Here is a 22,578-nt window from a genome sequence, read left to right on the forward strand (position 1 = left end):
GGAAGTTAGTACAGAACTGCAACTGTAACCCGACTTACACTAAATGGAAGCTTAAAAAGTTATTTTCAACATTTTTAGTTTTGTCCAAGTTGCAATCAAATCTTTTTGTACTATTAACCATAACATGTTGGTCCCCATTTTAAGCAGATTCACTTTCAGTTGCCTTCTCCTGGTAGAAAATCATCCTCAGATAATGAGGGCTATCTCTAACCAGTGATATATGAGATTTAAGGTTACGTTAAATTTGCAAGACAAAAGGTCACTGATCTGAACATCAATACTGCTTAATTTCATACTCTGTGACAAGCACTGTGCTCTCATTTTGAAATTTAAAGAAACACTATTAAAACCATCTTTTTTGGGCATTAATAAATATAAATGGTTAACTTAAAACACTTCACCTACTTTTACGTAAATTGAATCACAATCATGTCAAAAGTGAAGAAATTAAAGACTAGTACCATATTAAAGCATCAATGGACAATACTAAGTAGATACTAGTATTTTGAGGCTTCCCTGGTGCTCAGTGGTTAAGAACCTGTCTGCTAATACAGGACACATGAGTTCGATCCTTGGGTCAGGAAGATCCCCTGGAGAAGGAAATGAAAACCCACTCCGGTATTCTTGCCTGGGAAAGCCCATGGACAGAGGAGCCTGATGGACTACAGTCCATGGGGTTGCAAAGAGTTGGACATGACGTAGTGACTGAACAACAACAACTAGTATTTTTAGGAAATTATAATCTACAGCCTATTTATTAAGCAGTATATCTTTTTATGAAATATATTCTAGAATAGAACAACTGATGCTTTAGTCTTACCATCAACTGCATGGAGAGAAGTAAGAGACTCTTCACTTTTAGCTGAGCGGAGGGTGCCTTCTGCCCTGCCACCTGCAGAATCAAAACCAAACAACGTGGTGTTTTATTCACTCTTACATATGCAGTGAAACGGGACAGTGTTTTTCTGTACATGTATTTAAACTTTCAAGAATGATTAGATTTTTACAACTGTATTCAATTTTGCATTTTATATAATGTGTTGTACTCATCTCAAGTGGTTTCCTATGTGAAAAATCTCTTTTCTAGAAAAATAATAAACTTCAGAATAGAGATGAATTTTAAAACTTGCTTTTATATTTCCTAAAGACTGGTATATCTTGAGATGATCTTGTACTGAATTTAGAGTGAGCCCTAAATCCAATGACTGGTATCCTTTTAACAAGAGAAGCTGCAGAGAGACAGAGGAGAAGCCATGTGAAGACAGAGCAGAGACTGGAGTGGTACCACCACCAGCCAGGAACACAGGTGTCCCCAAAGCTGGGAGAGGCCAGGAAGGATTCTCTGGATCCTTCAGAGGGAACATGGCCCTCTGACACCTGGATTTCAGTTTTTAGCCTCCAGAACTGTGAGGAAATGAATTCCTGTTGTTTTCAGCCAATCTGTCTCAGTTGGTGACAATTTGCTATGGTAGCCCTAGGAAACTAACAGAGGTCATTTAATTAATTACAAGTGTTGAATTTATTTGTGAAATATCCTCATCCTCTTTCAATCTCTTAGCAGAGCTCAATGCTGCTGACATTTCCCTATAAAGCCCTTCCTTCATGAATACTCATTGGAAGGACTGATGCTAAAGCTGAAGCTCCAGTACTTTGGCCACCTGACGTGAAGAGCCAACTCACTGGAAAAGATCCTGCTGCTGGGAAAGACTGACGGCACGAGGAAAAGGGGATCACAGAGGATGAGATGGTCGGATGGTATCACCGACTCAATGCACATGAGTTTGAACAAACTCTGGGAGATGGTGAAGGACAGGGAAGCCTGGCTTGCTGCAGTCCACGCCAACATGCAGTCCATGGGGTCGCAAAGAGTCGAATACGACTTAGTGTCTGCACAACAACCACCGTGTCTTCTGTCCCTGCTGAGGGACCATTTCTTCTCACTCTCCTTCGTGATAGCTCTGCTTCCTCCGCCCTCTAAACACTGCTTTTCTCCAGGATTCAGCCTCCAACCTACTTCTCTCACTCAGCAGGCTCTCCTTTGGCCATAAAAAAAATATCCCTAGGGTTCTCACCCTTGGTTTGCTGACGAGTTTCAAATCTGTATTTCCAGTCAGATTAAAGTCCGTTATTGAATTCCAGGTCCCTAGTACTCATCATCTTTTGGGCAGGTCCAACTCACTACGTCCAAAATTAACACGTCATTTTTCTTCCCAAACTCACTACTCTCTTCAGTGATGATAGCCACTCCCTGACCATTTAATCAACACCTGACAATTACCTTTCGCATCTTTCTCAACCATTTTTCTGCCCACCCTGTTGATTCTGCCTCATAAATACCTCTCAAATCTATTTCCCACTCCCACAGCCACTGCTTATTGCAGATGCTCTTCGTTTCCTGCCTGCACAGCTATAACTGTCTCCTGACTTACTGTCCAGACTCCAGGCTTACCCTCTTCCTAGACATTACCCACATTGCTGCCAAAGTCATTCTTCTTAAACCCAAACCTGATCATGTTACATGCTGCAGCTATTTGGTGATACCCAAGGAATGCAGGACAAAACCACACCCCAGGCAAGCACCTTGGGCCCCTGAGAACTGAACCCCTGTGCGTACCATCCCACCCGAACATTCTTCATGCTTCCTGCTCCACACGCCAACACACACTCTGTTACCACTTCCCGAAACACCTTTCTCGGTCCCTTGTTGGTCAGGTGAATCCCTACTTATCCTTCAAAACCCGAGTCACAGGTTCTATTTCCTGACCACCCACCTCTCTCCCATAGGAATTGACCACTCCTGCCATAAATGCCTCACATAAGCCTCAATTTCAATAGCTATGATTCTGCATGAAATTTATTTTCTTACACGCGTATGTCCCAAGTAAGACATGAAGGTTGGGAGCAGTGTCTTAATTTTCTTTTCTTTCTGTAGAGGCTGCTATCAAAATATCTAGCCCATACTTAGTACATGACTGCAAAATGAAAGAATGATGAATTAAATGAATCAAACACTGTATTTCTAGCATTGCCTGAGAAGTAAGCACTAACAGATTCAGAACCTGTTAATAGCAGTAGATTTAAATGATTTTTAAAAGAGCAGTACTTTCAAAAACACAGAAATAGATTTATCTATCCAGTAAGATACTCTCACTTCAACATATCATCTAGGAAAAAGACACCTTTCTTTGGTTATAAGATTTAAAACTCTGACAGACATGTCAAAACCTGATTTTGTCATTTTGTGAAAAATCTGTAAATATATAAGATTAATAAGTTTAAATACCACAGCAGTTACTTTTTATTACCAACCATATACAAACTATATTACAAGTATGTTATGAATTTTTAAACACACTGACCCTATATATAATCTGTATAGTTCAAAGAAACTGGGAACTTCTATGCACTTATATATACTATGTATCTGGGGATAAAGCACTGGTAGAAGACAGTTCACACAAAACAGCACAAGGACACACACTGTTGGCGCCTGTGACAACAGCGTGCTGAGTGTATGTCCTGGTAAGAGAAGAGCTGTGTGCCAGGACGGGAGGTGCAGCCCCCATGCAGCCGCTCCTGGGCGCAGAGGGAAGGGAAGGCGTGAACACTCACCTTTCAGAGCCATGGCTTTCATCTCGGAGGGCTCACTCTCATTACGCTGCAACTTCCGTTTAGAAACAGAGGACGATTTCCCCAAGTTGAAAAAGGAACGCCAGCTCCCCACGGGAGATTTTTTCATTTTATTTTGAGGCCTCCTCCTAGGAGAGAGAAAATGGTCCGCATTAAGGCATCCAAGAGGCTACCTTTACTCACTGAAGATGAACAAATGACGGAAAGAGGCAAGCAGCCTGCAGAGGCGCGGCGGACACAGGCAACACCCGCCTTCCACAGAGCGCGCGCCGCACAGTACGGCCGAGCGCCACTGAAGCAGGAAATGGAGATTAAATGCACGCGTGTTAACAGTTGTAATTAGTCTCACAAAGATAACTTAACCAGATTTTCATATTGAGAGCTAATCTCACTATCTGTGAAAAAAGTGAGAATAAGACATATTTAGGAAGAGGAAATACTAAATCTCCAAAAATAAAATAGAGTTGAAGAAAATGATTCTAGGTGTGTGTAAAGAGAATTAAGCCCCAAAATAAGCAAAGCACTAAGAAAAGTAACTAATATATACTGAATGCCAGGCACTGTGCTAACTGGTATACACGGTATCTCATTTAAGTTACATAAAACCATTTGAGGTAGGTACTATTATTATCATTTTAAGTACTATTATCATTGTACAGCTAAGGAAGGAAGAAGAAGAAGTTTAATGTTGTAAAACTAGTAAATGATGGAGTCCAGGTTGGAACCCAGGTCCACCCAGCGTCGACACTCTTGATTACTATTCTATAAAGAGGTTTTTGAGGAAATTATAGAGTAAAAAATTCAAGAAGCTGAAGACAAACTCAGAATGACAAAGTAAAAGAGTATTTCAGTTGACGGAAATGAAAATAATTTAGAAAGGTATACTAACATATGGAAATGAACGTCTATTAGTACTACCCAGTCCAGGGAGTTGAAATCCTGACATTCTTATGGAGCAGCCAGAGGAGTGACCTGAGATCAAAATTAACTTATAGACATTAGTCTTCTCACAATCAGTTAGTAAAGAAGTTACGGAAACCATGTTATTATCATTTCTTTAGAGAAAAACAGAATCAGAGCTGGAGAGGACACAGAGAACGTGAACAGCAGTGGTTCTCAGACTTTGTCAGTGTCCTCCCAGCTCTGATTCTCTGTTTCTCCTAAGATATGATGCAATGCTTTTTGATAACCATTTGCTTCAGTTCCCATGAAGTAACATCCACAGTCGAATGAACAGGTTTTTCTGGGACTGACAGAATCAATATAATAATACTAAAATACCAGAGTAAAAGAAAAGAAAATAACACATAGTCATGAAATGCACATTTTTAAGGAGGACTAAATGAATTTTACCTTTCAAGTGGGAACTCGATTATGGTATGAAATTTCCCCTGGAGTGCAGCAGGTCCTTCTCCTACTTCAATGTATTTATTTTCGGTCACAATTGGAGAAGTGACCTGAGCCTGTGTTCGTGCCTGGGCTTCCTCCAGTGTCAGCAGCTTGGTAGATGGAGACGAGACCAGCAGGGACTTGGGTCTTGATAGAGAAGCTTTGAAAAGAAAAAAAAAGCAACGACAAGACTCAAACTTTCTGACTTGGGGGAAAAATATAAATATCCGTGACTGTGTGTGTATAACAATCTGATTACCTGTCTATCTATCTATCTATCATTCTGTGTTGTTTTAAATTTTCTTTATTAAATTTTTTAAATGACAAAAGCAACAGAGTCTTATACTGAGGAATAGAAAATGACATACTAGGTTATTAACAGTAATAGATACAAGTATAAAATTCCTTAAGTATTTAACTAATAATTTAACTATTATTAAATAGTTTAATAATTAATTTAACTAATACTTTAACTAATTTAATTTAACTAATAATTTAACTATTTTCCTTTCTTAAAGGATTGCAGACAAGGCCTAGAATCAGTCAAGCATTTTTAGTTCTGGGAGTTTTTCTTCTGCTGCTCTATATTACACTTTCACACACATCAGTAATAGGCGACATGATACACTTTTTATGTTCCCTGAACTTAGATCATGGTAGGTCTAATATTTAGTATTCACTAAAAACACATAACAGAACTGTTAAATTGTGAGTTTTGGGAAGCAGATATAAATTAGCTGCTTTCTTTGGAGACAGATTTATTAAATTGAGATAAGAGATGCTGTTCACTAAAGTGGTGGGGGTTTAAAGATACGTTCCCAGTGGGGAAGAGCATCCACGTGGGCCTACCTGCCCCTTCCTGAATGACTGCATTGATCTTCCCACTGAAGAGCACGTCGACATGGTTGAGGATGAACTCCACGACCACGGACTGAATCCTCACTTCCATGAAAGCTGCCGTCCCGCTGAAGCAGGCAGATTCTATCTGCTTTGATCTGTGGGGTAAACGGCACTACCATCAGAGGGTCCCCAGAACAGCAGTCTTGAAGAGCATTATCTTTCGGTTTGTGCGTAGATCACAAGTGAACCAGAGGAAGAAAGCACACTTTTGACAGTGCATTGGCTAAACCTCGACCGCCTGTTTTAAGGAAGACGCTCATAAAAACAACAGATCAGCTTTACTTTTAAAAATTATCCTTGGGACTTCCCTGGTGGTCCAGCGGCTGAGACTCTGCGCTTCCAAGGCAGAGGGCCTGGGTTCAGTCCCTGGTCAGGAAACTAGGTCCCACATGCTGCTACTAAGACTCTGCAGGCCACGACTAAAGATCCCGCAGGCTGTAGGTAAGACCCAGCACAGTCAAATAAATAAACATTTTTAAAGTAAATAAATAAATTAAAATTCTCCTTAAGAGAACACTGAAGAATTAGACTGTTAGTTGATTGTTTCTACTTTAGGTCATGAGTCAAATGCAACTTACCTTAGCAGGTTTGGAGCCCAAACGATGGCTAGGTTTTTTGCATGCATATTTGTGATGGAGCAATAGTCAGCTAAAAGAGACAAGTGTCTCATTAGGAACTCCAGTGTTCTGGAAAATGAAATGCAACATATTAACACAAAGAAACATCAGGGAGTAGTATAGAGCAGAAAAGCTCCACTAATTAATTTCTAAGTTTTCAATGGAAAAATGGAAAAAGAAACCCTATAGATCCCATCGAGGTTTTCTGTTGCCTATAAGATTTAAATATTATTTCTATAGAACTCTCAGAGTAGTATGGATTTCATATATAGTAATTACATCCATGGAATATTGAGAAAAAATTGTCTAAGGCAGTAAGAAATGAAAGTTTTTGATAGGATTGGCTCAGAAAATGAAACAGCTTAGTTTTAAAGAAATCTTTAGTAACATTTGCCTGTTATACATCTAGTTACAGAGACATCAGTGAAGTAAATCCTCTAAAAGTCAGTTTCCAGACAAACGCTATCATGAAGTCATGGTATTCTATTTGCAGCAGATATGCTAACAAGAGAGAATTTAGATTTTTCTTTTATAAAAGAAAATGACAATATTTCACAAGCCTAAAAAGAGTTAAAAGAAAAATTCCAGCGGGTACCAATGAGCAGACTATTTGAGCAAATAACATGCTCTTGGAACAGAAACCTTACTCTAAATCCTAATTCCTGGTTTATCTTATATATTCTCAAGTATGATTCATGTAAACAATTTTTTATATATAGATTTAACAATAGGGCAGAGTATCTTGGAAAATAAAGAATGATGAGCTTAAATGTAAGTTAAGTTAGATAAACACAAGATACTACCTATACATCTCTCAAAGTGTCCTTACCTTATAGGGATTAAAACTATTAAAGACAATAAATGGAAGATAGAAGTTTAAGAGTATTATTTGAACAGCAATGAAAGTTAAATTGTGGTCAACGTACAAGTCTTCAGGATTCAGGTGAGCCTGACAGAGACTCGAGAAGAAAAGGAAGATAAGCCGCCACATTAGGAAGAAACAAATACCGTGGTAAGGAGAGAACAATTTAAAACAAACCCAAATCTATGATTACTGGTAATATTTTCACAGAGAGAAGAGATTATACACATGAAACAAAAATAGAAAAGCATGCTATAAAGTAGAAACATTCAGAGAAATGAGAAAGAGAGGGAGGAAAGGCAGTTAGTTCTTAGAATTAAGTGTTCTTAATCATGAGATGGTTTGGAGAAAATCCATATGTGGAAACTGACAAAGAAAAGGTAAGAAACTCAAAAGAGTTTAGTTCAGTAGATAAAAACAATTCTAGAAAGAGAATAAAGAAAAGGGATGAGGTGTAAGCTGCTCTGAGAACCATCAAGGAAATAACACAAGAAAATTTCTCAGACGTTTCCAGAGGGAGAAAGCCCAATGAGTGCCCAGAGCAAAGAATGAAAAAGAGCCTGCTCCAAGATGAGTCACCATGGAGACGAACCACTAGGCAGGTTCTAAATTTAAAAGCATCCAAAAGGATTTAAACAACACAAAATAGGTCATACTAAAAAAGTGGCACTCTAACTGGTATCAGACTTTGCAGCAGCATTTTTGCTTAGATGCCAGTGGTGTAATACCATCAGAATAATGGGAAAATACTATTTACAGATTAAAATTCTATAGCCAACTGTCAGTCAAAAGTATGAAGAGAATAAGAGCATTTTCATATCAAAGTCTCCAAACATTCACCTCCCACACAACTTTTCTCAGGAAGTTACCAAAGATGGACACCAGGAAAGCAGGGAGTGGACACAGGGAAGGTGACAGGTAGAGGTCCAGAGGAGAAGGGGTCTAAGTCAGGAAAAAAGTGATGAAGGGAGGTTCCAGGAGGGTAAGAGCTGGTGATGATGGAGGAGAGCTGGACGGACAGCGCGATTTTAGGCACCACAAAGGGTGTTTTCATGGGGAAATGTTTTTTTTAAATGGTACCTTGATATGTTTAAACACAACTGAGATCTTCACGACCAAGATAATCAGGATGGTGTGATCACTGACCTAGAGCCACACATCCTGGAATGTGAAGTCAAGTCGGCCTTGGAAAGCATCACTATGAACAAAGCTAGTGGAGGTGATGTAATTCCAGTTGAGCTATTTCAAATCCTGAAAGATGATGCTGTGAAAGTGCTGCACTCAATATGCCAGCAAATTTGGAAAACTCAGCAGTGGCCAGAGGACTGGAAAAGGTCAGTTTTCATTCCAATCCCAAAGAAAGGCAATGCCAAAGAATGCTCAAACTACTGCACCATTGCACTCATCTCACAGGCTAGAAAAGCAGTGCTCAAAATTCTTCAAGCCAGGCTTCAGCAGTATGTGAACTGAGAACTTGCAGATGTTCAAGCTGGATTTAGATATGGCAGAGGAACCAGAGATCAAATTGCCAACTTCCGCTGGATCATGGAAAAAAGCAAGAGAGTTCCAGAAAAACATCTATTTCTGCTTTATTGACTATGCCAAAGCCTTTGACTGTGTGGATCACAATAAACTGTGGGAAATTCTGAAAGAGATGGGAATACCACCTGATCTGCCTCTTGAGAAACCTGTATGCAGGTCAGGAAGCAACAGTTAGAACTGGACACGGAACAAAAGACTGGTTACAAACAGGAAACGGAGTATGTCAAGGCTGTATATTATCACCCTGCTTATTTAACTTATATGCAGAGTACATCATGAGACACGCTGGGCTGAAGGAAGCACAAGCTGGAATCAAGATTGCCAGGAGGAATATCAATCACCTCAGATATGCAGATGACACCACCCTTATGGCAGAAAGCGAAGAACTAAAAAGCCTCTTGATGAAAGTGAAAGAGGAGAGTGAAAAAGTTGGCTTAAAGCTCAACATTCAGAAAACGAAGATCATGGCATCCGGTCCCATCACTTCATGGCAAATAGATGGGAAAACAGCGGAAACAGTGGCTGACTATTTTTCGGGGCTCCAAAATCACTGCAGATGGTGACTGTAGCCATGAAATTAAAAGACGCTTACTCCTTGGAAGGAAAGTTATGTCCAACCTAGATAGCATATTCAAAAGCAGAGACATTATTTTGCCAACAAAGGTCCGTCTAGTCAAGGCTATGGTTTTTCCTGTGGTCATGTATGGATGTGAGAGCTGGACTGTGAAGAAGGCTGAGTGCCGAAGAATTGATGCTTTGGAACTGTGGTGTTGGAGAAGACTCTTGACAGTCCCTTGGACTGCAAGGAGATCCAACCAGTCCATTCTGAAGGAGATCAGCCCTGGGATTTCTTTGGAAGGAATGATGCTAAGGCTGAAACTCCAGTACTTTGGCCACCTCATGCGAAGCGTTGACTCATTGGAAAAGACTCTGATGCTGGGAGGGATTGGGGGCAGGAGGAGAAGGGAACGACAGAGGATGAGATGGCTGGATGGCATCACTGACTCGATGGACGTGGGTCTGGGTGAACTCCAGGAGTTGGTGATGGACAGGGAGGCCTGGCATGCTGCGATTCATGGGTTGCAAAGAGTCGGACATGACTGAGCGACTGAACTGAACTGAATTGAGGTCAGGATGCAGCAGTTAAAACTGGACATGGAACAACAGACTGGTTCCAAATAGGAAAAGGAGTGCGTCAAGGCTGTATATTGTCACCCTGCTTATTTAACTTATATGCAGAGTACATCATGAGAAACGCTGGGCTGGAGGAAGCACAAGCTTGAATCAAGATTGCCAGGAGAAATATGAATCACCTCAGATATGCAGATGACACCACCCTTATGGCAGAAAGCGAAGAAGAACTAAAGACCCTCTTGATGAAAGTGAAAGTGGAGAGTAAAAAAGCTGGCTTAAAGTTCAACATTCAGAAAACTAAGATCATGGCATCCGGTCCCATCACTTCATGGCAAATAGACAGGGAAACAGTGGAAACAGTGGCTGACTTTATTTTTCTGGGCTCCAAAATCACTGCAGATGGTGACTGCAGCCATGAAATTAAAAGACGCTTCCTCCTTGGAAGGAAAGTTATGACTAACCTAGATAGCATATTCAAAAGCAGAGACATTATTTTGCCAACAAAGGTCCGTCTAGTCAAGGCTATGGTTTTTTCAGTGGTCATGTATGGATGTGAGAGTTGGACTATAAAGAAAGCTGAGTGCCAAAGAACTGATGCTTTTGAACTGTGGTGCTGGAGAAGACTCTTGCGGAAGGAGATCCAACCAGTCCATCCTAAAAGAGATCAGTCCTGGGAGTTTATTGGAAGCACTGATGTTGAAGCTGAAACTCCAATACTTTGGCCACCTGATGCGAAGAGCTGACTCACTTGAAAAGACCCTGATGCTGGGAAAGATTGAGGGCAGGAGGAGAAGGGGACCACAGAGGATGAGATGGATGGATGGCATCACCGACTTGATGGACATTGGTTTGGGTGGACTCTGGGAGTTGGTAATGGACAGGGAGGCCTGGTGTGAGAGTCAGACACGACTGAGCGACTGACCTGAACTGAGAGAATACCCATCATTCTGTGACAGAGTCAGGAGACAAGCTAGCGATAAAAAGAAACTCAGCAAACCCCAAACAGGCCATCACTCCATGAAACAAACACGGTTACCCCAGAAAGGGGGAAAAAAATTCTGGTATACTATTAGATTGGGCTTCCATGGTGGCGCAGCATGCCATGAATATGCATGCCAATGCAGGAGACATGGGTTCAATCCCTTGGTCGGGAAGATCCTCTGGAGGAGGAAACGACAACCCACTCTAGTATTCTTGCCTGGGAAACCCCAAGCACAGAGGAGGATAAAGGAGCCTGGCAGGCTACAGCCCATGGGGTCACAAAAGAGTTGGACATGATTGAGCATGCACGCACACATGCATACTATTAGATGTAGTTTGTAAATAACAGTTACATAGATACAGCAATGTAGAAAATCAACACCGAGCACTCATACAACCACTCTAGGAAGATGAGAGAAGGGGCTGTGTGTGGTTGTGTGCTAGTGGGGGAGAGGAAAGTTACAACTAAATCCTCCAAACTACTTCCAAGAGTCCAAGCTAACATACAAATTAATCTGGGCTGTAAAAGTAAGCAACAGAAGAGAGGGCTCCAGGGTGCCTGCTGGATGCCAAGCACTGTGCCCAGACCCTGGGAATACAAAGACAAATGTAAATACAAATGCATGGAAAAACCGAAATTTAAACAGTCAGAACTCCAAGGAAATTTAAACAGTTAGAAACCCCAGGAGCCCATGTTCACACAATTGACTTCTGGCATTTTTGGCTGGCATTTTACAGGGCGTGGTTTACCTGTAGTGTGGAGGAGGGAGTTGCTGGATGACATCATGAATTTTTATCAGCCTTTCTTCATCTGTTGCTGCTGAAACAGCATCCTGGAACAACCATAATGCAAAATAAACTAGTAAGCTTTGTTGGTAAAAATGAAAGTTCTTCACTTACAATTCAGTTTCACTTTGAGATTCATTGACCTTACTCTTCGGTGCTGAACGATGAGGGAAAACCATGTAGTACCAAGGAAGCAAACTTTGTTCACACACTATGTGGATGCTGAAATCTAATACAAGATAGTATTTTTAAAACTTTACAATAACCAACATATAACCAAGGGTTATAGTAAGATTAGTGGCTCAAAGTGAGAGACCCTGAAAAGGGGCAAACAGTGAAGACGGTGGACCAACTAGCAGTAAGTGTTCTTTATCAATATTTTCTCTTTAAAGGAGCTCTTTTACTCATATAACTCACATGGAGAAATCAACTTTTTCAGGTTTTGAACAAAACCACAGCAAAATTGCAAACAGAACTTGATTTAAATGTGACTGGTACTCACAGAAAATTTCTCATACAGCTGGTAGGTGAGCAGAGGGTTTGGGAGCTCTCGGAAGTACAGCTTACACAGGGAGCCCACGGAATGGATGTCTTGGACATAGGGTTCTTTTGTCAGGTCGGGAACATGTTCAGAGTCAAATTCATGGCTAAAAAGATAGAAGAGAGACAACAAAACTAATTTTTTTCAAAGAAAAGCAAATATGACTTTAAAACAGAAAGAAAAGGTCCAAAGTATTAACCTCCAGCTCAGTGAGCAAATATGTACTTCAAATGACTGTATTTCACAGAAGTTATTCAGCAGTAATTGAATGTCTGACTATGAGACAAGTGTTTTTCTAAATAGAAATTCAGGGGATAGCTTTAATATTAAAATGGACAGAAATCTCTGAAACCTGTGTGAAAGAGCAGGTCTTACCACAGATTGAAACAAAGGACTTCTACTTCCTAAGTGTTTAAATGCCTTATATTTTGGCAGTTCTGAAAACTAGAGTTGAATGGCAGCTGGTCCATGAAAAACTATGTGCAGAAATTCCTCAGATGCAAGAAGTACAGTTCAAGAATATGTTATGATAGAGGGATAAGGAAGCCAGAAACAATTATAAAACAATTCTCCAACAACACAGAAAGTAAATCTGCAGCATTTAGTGAGTGAAATAAAAATTGTGCTCAGAACACAAAGGCAGATTAAGCTTATTCTCCAGGAGGTTGACTAATATTAATCTACAGACCAGAGGCCACTAGTCAACCTAGAGGATTAATCTGAATATGAGATCTGCTGCATCTGAAGTCAAAGACTGTACTGTTTTCAGTACCAGAATCAATTTAAGTATTACAAACATGTATTCTGAAAATAGAAATCAACTCTGTGGTCAATTTAGAATATTAAAATCCTTATAGAATAATGGCAATTACCATGTACCACAGTGAAAAATAAAAGATAATAACATGTTAAGAATAGACAGGAATCTAAGAGATTAAGAAAAAGTTAAAATTTCTGTTGGTGGAATAAAGGATACCACTATTTTTGTCTCTGGGGGTCTAATGGGAAAGGATGTGGGATATGTGACACATACCCACTTGAGCACGTGCTACAGAACTTGGGTGAAAGAAGATTAGAAAAAGCTTCACTCTAATTAAAAAGAATAATAAACAGGTCCACTCTTGTCCATTTTAATTAAAGAATAATTCTATTATAATGTAAATTTTCATCTATCATAGTTGTCATAGGTTCAAATTCAATTTTCAAAAATCTTCAATATTGCAGAGAAAATAAAAGTATTGAGATTAGAGGCCAAGGTTTTCTGATACTACAAATGAAGAAATGTCGAAAACATACACAGAGAACAATATAGCTAGTTTTCTACTTTATCTAAACTATCTTACAGAAAATAAAGATTATCAATATAAGTGACTTAATTCTGAAACAGTTTCATTTTAATGAATTACAGTAGGAACAAAAAAGAAAAAGCCATGTTGGGTTTTACCGTAGTCTCTGGATATTGGAGGCGACACCAGAGAGACGATATATCCCATCCACGATGCCATATCTCTCGATGAACGCTGTGCAGCTTTGAAGAACCTGGGGCACTAGAGAGCATTTTTGAAGACATGGATTAAATTGAGAGTATTCAATGGAAACAAAGTCACAAAAAACAAGAATGTTTTAGCAAAATGAAAGTTGCAAATTAAAGCTGTAAGGGGTGGAGATTAATCTGCCACAAAAAATGATAACAGCATATTTACCTAATTTCACATCTAAACTAGATTCCTGAATAATCAAGACTGCCTCTATGTTGTTACACTGAGGTAAGTGGAAGAGTTCATTAATTATTGGGATACTTTCCCTAAGATCTTCTGCAACAGACTTGTTTAGATGGTTACAACAGCAAGGTGAACTGTTTAGTTCTAACATCATTCTAGATTAAAAAAAAAAAAACACAGTTACTCACCTGAATTTCATACTCAGCAAATGGATATGCAAACTTCAATGTTTATTCCAACATGATAATTACCTACTCTAAGTGCTTCAATTTTTCACTTTTAAAAGTTTCTTTTATTCTTTTCATAGTTATGCTAATTCTAATTATATTCAGTAAACATCAACATAATGCAAAGGTCAAAGTAATTTCAAGTAAGTGAAATCTTTAATTTCCTGCCTATCTTTATATTAAAATTACTGACTTTTGACTTGATATTATCAGCCGGTCACGAAACGCACTTCAACAAAAAGCAGGAAGAAAAGAAAAAGAAAGGCTCTCTGGTTACGTCTCTGAACAACTAACACAACCAAGCAGGCACTCTGGGCCCACGGTCTAGAACAGAACACTTGCAGTTTATGAGAAAACGGTCTTCTAACCAAAAATCTACAGTAACTGAAATTTGAACTTCATTTATATTGCACTGCAGACTGATGAATTCACAGGCTTCAGTAACTACGTTCATTTCATCATTTTCGGTTACGATCCATGAGAAGAATAGCTTGAAAGAACATTATTTGGTCTGCAAAAGACTACTCTATTAGGGATGAAAGAGTGGTGAATGAAACAACTAGGATACTTTAATAAGATAATTTTATCTACTGCATTTCACTTAAATGTATATACCATTCCTTTATTATTACAAAAGGTTTTTCCTTGGCTTTTCTGCATTGTGTTGTACTTCCTTCATCCTGTCTTTTAAATCCTGTCAGATCCTGTAACTTATATTTAAAACATAAACTCCTTAGCTTTGAATAATTTTATTAGAAAGCAGGTATATTACTGAGCAAGCAAAAGATGCCAGACTAAGTGCTTTACAACAGATACTCTTATTTACTTTTCAGAGAAATTCTATCATTATCTCCCTTTTCAGAGAGGAAACTGAATCTTAAGAGTGATGAAATTTTACACATAAGGACAAGCAGTAAACAAATGGCACAAATAAGGATCAAACTCAAGCTGTCCAAGCACAGAGTCACACTTTAACTGCCCAGATTTTAAGGTCCTTCCCCATTTGCACTTATTTTAGTATTACCATATTTCTGTATTTCACAACTCTAGGCCAAGTTAAGTCTCATCTTTTACCAAACAAACCGGCCATGCTCTAAGTCCATCAATTTCCAGGTAAAGGAAGCCTGTTTCCTCTGCCTGGATTCTCCTTCTGCTACCATCTTCTTATAGAAAACTCTTGGTTGTTGTTCAAAACCCAACTGAACTCTTACTCTAAGGCAAGCTTTCTTTGAATATACCCCTAAGCAGAGGTAGCTATACTAGGTTCTAGATGCCAACAGAACTATGTCATTTTGAATTAATATTTATTTGTTTATACCATGATTACTCCTTCTTGAGTGCATGCCTGCTCAGTCACCTCCTTCTTTGTGACCCCATGGACTGTAGCCCACCAGGCTCCTCTCCCATAGGATTTCCCAGGCAAGAATACTGGAGTGGGCTGCCATTTCCCTCTCTAGGGGATCTTCATGACCCAAGGAGACATGGGTTCAATGCCTGGGAAATCCCACGGACAGAGGAGCCTGGCAGGCTACCGTCCAAGGGGTTGCCAAGCGTCAGCCGTGACTTAGTGACTAAATAGCAACAGCAACCCACAAGAAAGCATACCTACTCTTTATATACAGGCAGACCTCAGAAATACTGTAGTTTCCGTTTCAGACCGCCAGAATAAAGCAAGCATCACAATAAAGGAAGTCACACAAATTTTTGGTTTCCCAGTGCATATCAATTATGTTCATACTATAGTATAGTCTAATAAGTGTGCCATAGCATCGTGTCTGAAAAACAATGTACATACATTTAATTAGAAAAATACTTTATTGCTAAAAAAATGCTAACTATGATCTGAGCCTGCAATGAGTTGTAATCTTTTTGCTGGTGGAGGGTTTAACTACCGTGTGTCACAGAGACACGACTGAGCAAACACTTGGAAAAATGGTACCAACAGACTTGCTCAATACAGGGTGGCCACATACCTTCAGTTCATTAGAAAAGCACAGTGTCTGCAAAAAGCAATAAAGCAAGAAAAACATAACACCTTTGCAATTCTATACTGTATTCAAATTTACAGTTTGAATAGCTTCTTAATTTATGCAGCAATTTCCCTAAAAGTTGAGTATTCAATTTTTTGGCTTTCATACATAATACTATAATGAACATTTTTATTTTTGTTGGATTATAGCCTTAGGATAACCCTGAGAGAGAACTGCTACAAGAAAGGAATACTGTAAGGTCTCTTGCTCTGGAGTGCCAAAATGTTTTTCAAAAAGGCAGTAATTCCCAGAGCTACCCGTAACCAACATTCTTCACCTGCTGGTAAAAATCTCTGCTGTTTTTAATGGCACTGGATATCATAATTTAGAAAAGCAGCTTTGTTATATCAGTAGTGTTTACTTATATAAAATGGTGTCTCAAAATTGCTTTGATACATTTTCCATGATTGCAAATAAGCATAGAGACTTTTTTTCTTTTTGCATTTTTTGTTTACTATTTAGTTCCTTGTCAAAATTGTATGTTTATAGCTTTTTTCTATTCTTCTACTCAGGGGCTTAATTTTCTCACAAACCTGAATGACATTTTCATTTACTATATTAGGAGCACAATTTCATCATACCCAAGAAAAAAGGACTTTCCCAGTCTATGGCACCTTCCCTTTACATTTGTAGTAAGTTCCCTACATTTGAACCTTCAAGTTGTGAACTTTCAAAGATGTGAACATGCATTCACACGTCCAAACACACGTTAGTTCACGTGTCTGGCATACCGTCAGGTGCCTGCATCCTCTGCAAGCGGCTGTGCTTTCCCGTGCTTCACTGCACGGCACTACACAGAGTGCAGGAGAATAGCAGCATCTTTCTCTCAAGCCCAGGCTGTCTGGAAGCAAACGCCAAAGCGGCGGTGATGCAGCTGGTACCGCTAGGGAGCTCCAGCTGTTGTACCGCAGTATTGTACTGTTCAAGGTACTGTACTGTAAGATTAAAAATGTTCTCTTTTTTGTTCTTTAAATGCATTACTTGTGTGAAAAGTACTATACACCTACTACAGTACAGTACTACATAGCCGACTGTGTTAGTCGGATACCTACGTAACTTTGTTGGATTAACAGACAAACTCAACTTAGGAATGTGCTCTCAGAATAGAACTTCTTCGTATGTAGGGGACTTACTCTATATGGAAGCTACTTGTTTGGAATCACCTCTTCATTCATGGTTTTTTCCTTCATTGATCTCAAAACAAAATCATTTTGTATTAACACTTTTATGAGTTAAAAATAGTTAACCCTTTCATATATTTGAAACTTTTAGGGTCATAAAGCAAGAATTAAGCTTTTCAAAATTGCTATTTCATGTTTCTGTATGTATTTATAATGAACTCCTCCCCATGAGCTGGTTTTTTAAAAACACTTTATCAGCATGGATTCGTATCTAGAACAACTACTTCTAAACATTCCGGGCTATTTCATTCATCAGTTGTATCTCATCCTCTACACCAGTAACATTCTAGTTTTGAATACTGTTTTAATATTGGTAAAGTTAGATGTCTCCTATCCCTGATTTCCCTCCCCATAATGTTCTGTGATCTTCTCATTGGCTTATTATTCCATGTGCATTTTGACTAGTTGCAAAAATAATCCTCAGGGTTTTGGTTTGTCTGTTTGTTTTTTCTTTAATTTTCAATAACTGCCATAAGTTGATATTAGTTTGGGACTAACACCTATTTAAAGTAATACTGTGTCTTCTCCCGCAAGAAACAGGGTATAGTTTGTATTAAATCCATATTATAAGTATATTGGTATTCTTTAGGCAATGAGTAAGGCCTTAATTTGAACTTGATATTCATTGATATTTACACTAACTTTCACTAGCGGTCTTCTTAAAAAGCATATAATGGATGTTTCCCATCAAGATTCAGAATTTCACAAATCACCTATTTCTGTTATCAAAATTATAGTTAAGGACTTCCTTAATATTCTAGCATCTAAAAGAGATGGTAGAGAAAAGTGCTATTTTTTAAAAAAATCAAAGAAAAACTCCATTTTTCCTTTCTGTCTATCCATTCAGCCCCTCCATCCATTCTTCAAAGCACTGAATTCTTGAATAAGAATTTAATTTATAGAGAAAGGAATTTAGATTTTTAGCTATAAAAGTTGGGAGGCTGGTCTTGGTAATACACGATCTCAAAAGTATGACTTTTTTCCAAAAAAGAAATTAACACTTCAGAATAAACTGTGAGAAGGAAAAGTGAGGAAGTTATCTGGAGAGACATGAAAATAATGCAAACCAGCAGAGCTATTGTACCCTTGGTGAGAATGTCTTCATCTTTCTGAACAGATCACAAGCATCTCTTATGCCAAAGTGCATGCCGAGACCCCTCATGATTCTCAGTTACCCCGAAGTCAGGCGAGTACCTGAGAGCATTCAGTATGTGCTGCTGAACTCAAACGGAACAGGTGCTGCTTGCCGTATCTAACTGATTACAGGAGATCAACAGGGAGAGGTTAGAAACTGAAATTATGAGATTATAAATTTCATGTTTACCTTCAAAACCAGAATTCAGAAGGTGCTCCCCTAGGTCACAGCCAAACACTCTTTCTTTCAAGATCCCACGCTGCTTCAATTTCTGTTTTGTTGGACGAGACTTCATGAATGTGCGTAAAAAAGTAATGAGCTTGCCGTGCTTTTTAGATACTAAAAAACAATAATAAAGAGAAAATACCTTAGTTGTAGCGAGAGGAAATGAAGTGCAGATCTCAACAGAATAACTACAAAATAATCTAAGTATACCATATATTCTGTAGGAAATTTTTAGCAGAAGTTGAAGAAAGAGTTGGTTTATAAATTAAAGCATGGTTTTGCATGTTCTTCTCAGCAGCCTGTGGTCTTATTTGATGAAACTGTGTGCAAACTGAAGTATTATAATTCATGACTTTTAAGTTAAGCATGGTAAACCAGCCAACTTCCCAATGCTACCTAAGCATGCTACGGGATTATAACTCGGACTTGAGTTTTACTCTAATATATTGCTTTTAGAGATCTTCATGATAAGTAAGACTTAACATGGTAGAAATTTAAGAAACTGCATTTCTAGTTAATTTCTAAAGTATTTTATTTAGTGTTAGAAATTTTCATGGCATTTATAATCTGGAAAATAAAACGTGAAACAACTCTCTCTTTCTCATTTTATAAAGAGGACAATCCCATTATGAAATAGCACACAATTATCAAACTACAGGCTATATTAAGTACGACACACACACCCATAAAAAAGCATTAGATCTTTATTAACATTCATCTATCACACACTACATCACCTTAACGGCCTTTGTAGATCAAAGAGATAAGCAAATTGTATACAGTAAGATATTTCCACTGACTTATATATGTTAGAAAGACAACAGGGAAAGATCTGAAAACAAACAAATCCTTAGAAAAATGATTTTTGCTGAGAAGTGCATCCTGCAGGGGAAATTATTCTGGAAGTCAACATACAACAAATTACTGTAAGCTCAGAGATTAGCTGCAGGATAGAAGACTAAGCCACATGGCCCCAATCCTCCTGCTTGGTCCGCAGATGATTACAGGTCTTACTGAACCCCACTAGTTTCTTGAGCGAACCCAAATCCTAAAGCCCATGAACTGATGAATCCTCCTGTGGGAATTCTGTGCACTGAGATTAACTTGTGGCCCAAATGGACCACTAGATGGGTTACTCAGACCAAATTAAACATTTTCTTTACATTTTATGGGAAACACTACTTCCAGACTTAAGCATCTTTTCTATGAACTGTACAAAGGTGATCAACTGTAACTGGCTTGCCCATAACTGAGAGGGTTCCCTGGGACACGAAATCTTCAGTGCTAAAATCAGGAAAGTCCTGAGCGAACTGGGATGAGGTTGTCACCCTTGTACAAAGATTAAAGAGGAAATTTATTTTTTCTATACCAACCCCTTAAAGTTTACCCAGAATCATCAGTATAATTTTGATGCCATCATTAACATGCTGTGTGACACTCTGGGGAAATTACAGCCTCACTTGTATCTGAGATTCTTGCTATAAAATTAAATGATATGCTCTCTTATCTGCTAATGAGACATTTGTAGCACACTGGGGTAACTTAGAAGATGTTACATGTATCATATTAGTATATTAAAAATTACTGAACTTGTATGTGTTTTATTCTCCCCAGTTTCTAGTAGACTGTTATGAATCTTTGTTCTTAAAGTGTGGCCATCAAACCATTTCTGTATAAGATTAACACATAAAAACAAGCAAATTTGCATTACAGTACCATAACATTATATATTTGGAAGAATTTTAATTTCTGTTATATTCAGTATTTCTACCTGGAAATAGGGCCTGTCATAATGTTTCTAAAGTTTTAAATCTTGCAGCAAAGTTTTCTAATTCTCTTTATGAAAAGACACATTCCACATACTTCTTGTTAGGGATATTGTTCGCTGCTTCTGGAGAATAACAGTTTTCTTCATTTATCGTAGTTGCTAAAATAGTAGGTATATTAGAAAATGATTTCTTTATGTATGGCTCAAATCTGATCATTTTCTAAAATCTCTACAATTTAAGACGGATTTTAGTTGATCCTTTCGGATTTCATGGATATGTAATTGTGTCAGAGCAAATACAGTAATTCCATTCTGTTTCTGAAAGGAATAATTTCTGATTTCTTTTCCAGATTTTAATAATTGGCCAGAATATCCAAGATACATGTTAAAAAGTAGGCGTTTGTATTTTGATGGTGAATTTGGTGAAAATATCTGTTGACTCTGACAACTGCATACGATGTATATGAGAAAGAATTCTTTTAGTCTCAGACTTCCAGGAATGTTTCAAAGGGATGGGAACTGAATTTTAACTTGTATTCATTTAGCAACAAGCATGTGAATGCCTACCACATCTCAGGAACTGTTCTCAGCCCTGAGAGTACGGCGGGGAACAGGTGAGGCCAGCTCCTTGCTGTTGGAGCTCACTGAGGAGAGGAGTACAAATAAATAATAATACCGATATTATTATTTGGTTATATTATTATTAATATACTGAACAAATAATAATACAGATACAGCCGGCATTTATTTTATGATTAGTTACATGCCAGCAACTGTGTAAGAATTTATATTTATTAACCATTCGTTTCTCACAAGACCTTATAAGGAAAACACTATTACCCACCTTTTAGAGGAAGAAACTCAGGCACAGAGTGTTTAGTAACATGTCTAAGGTCATGGAATCAGGATTAAAAATCAGGTGGTCTGTGTAAAATCTAATAAATACTTGCAAATATAAATGTCTCTTCACATTAATTTTTTCTTCACTTTATATTTCCTTCCCATTTCTTAGATAATAAAATGGCTAAAAGAAGTTTCTTTTGAATAGTGCACTGCCCCCACCCATTTTCTTATAACAAACTAGTAAGTGAAAGTGAAAGTGTTAGCTGCTCAGTTGGGTCTGATTTTTGCAACCCCATGGACTGCAGCCCACCAGGCTCCTCTGTCCATGGGATTCTCCAGGCAAGAATACTGCAGTGGGTAGCTGCTCCTTTCTCCAGGGCATCTTCCTGACCCAGGGATCGAACCCAGGTCTCCCACATTGCATAAACAATGACATTTCCACAGAAAAAATGCATAAAAAATAAAAAACAAAAGCAAATCATACCACCATCTGTTCAAATTCCCTGTAAATGTCAAAGTGTGAGTTGCTTAGTCGTGTCTGACTCTTTGTGATCCCACAGACTGTAGCCTGCCAGGCTCCTGTCCACGGTATTCTCCAGGCAAGAATACTGGAGTGAGTTGCCATTCCCTTCCCCAGGGATAGAACCTGGCTCTCCTGCACTGTAGGCAGATTCTTTACCATCTGAGCCACCATTCCCTAGTTAAGAGTTAAAATGCAGCATGTGCCACAGGCTATCTTCTTCCATATCATTTAGACATGATTTCACACTGCATTCTTCTTTCAAGACTTGACACAAACCCAACCCAACCAGTCCTTCCAGTAGTTAAAAGTTTTGCAGTATTTATTTTAGTATCTCCAAGGTAAAGCTTATGATACCGACAATCAGCTCATAGGGGCTCAGGAAACCCTGACACAGAGAGGCGGGGCACCAGATGTTTTAAACTACACAAGTTAAAATTTTCTCCAGCAAATCCTAAAAAATCTTCTTTTCTCATAATATTTCACTTAAATCAGAGTTCTCTGAATTGGGTCTCAGGAATCTTCTAGACCGATGGGAGAGAAGTC

General features: G+C 38.6%; 1 protein-coding gene across 6 annotated transcripts in view; it reads right to left on the minus strand.

The window, feature by feature from the left end:
* The window catches only part of ARHGAP32 (Rho GTPase activating protein 32), a 206,828-nt gene that overhangs the window by 12,443 nt on the left and 171,807 nt on the right, over window positions 1-22,578 (minus strand). For all 6 annotated transcript variants that reach the window (XM_070365291.1, XM_070365292.1, XM_070365293.1 and 3 more), the window contains 9 exons: window positions 18,866-19,015; window positions 13,827-13,929; window positions 12,344-12,488; window positions 11,806-11,888; window positions 6,498-6,605; window positions 5,869-6,014; window positions 4,984-5,179; window positions 3,613-3,758; window positions 821-892 (listed from right to left, as the gene is read on the minus strand). In XM_070365291.1, coding sequence (XP_070221392.1) covers window positions 821-892; window positions 3,613-3,758; window positions 4,984-5,179; window positions 5,869-6,014; window positions 6,498-6,605; window positions 11,806-11,888; window positions 12,344-12,488; window positions 13,827-13,929; window positions 18,866-19,015 — 1,149 coding nt within the window. The remainder of the gene's footprint in view (window positions 1-820; window positions 893-3,612; window positions 3,759-4,983; window positions 5,180-5,868; window positions 6,015-6,497; window positions 6,606-11,805; window positions 11,889-12,343; window positions 12,489-13,826; window positions 13,930-18,865; window positions 19,016-22,578) is intronic.

Source organism: Bos mutus, chromosome 29 (genome assembly GCF_027580195.1).
Source record: "Bos mutus isolate GX-2022 chromosome 29, NWIPB_WYAK_1.1, whole genome shotgun sequence".
In the NCBI taxonomy this organism is placed as follows: domain Eukaryota; kingdom Metazoa; phylum Chordata; class Mammalia; order Artiodactyla; family Bovidae; genus Bos; species Bos mutus.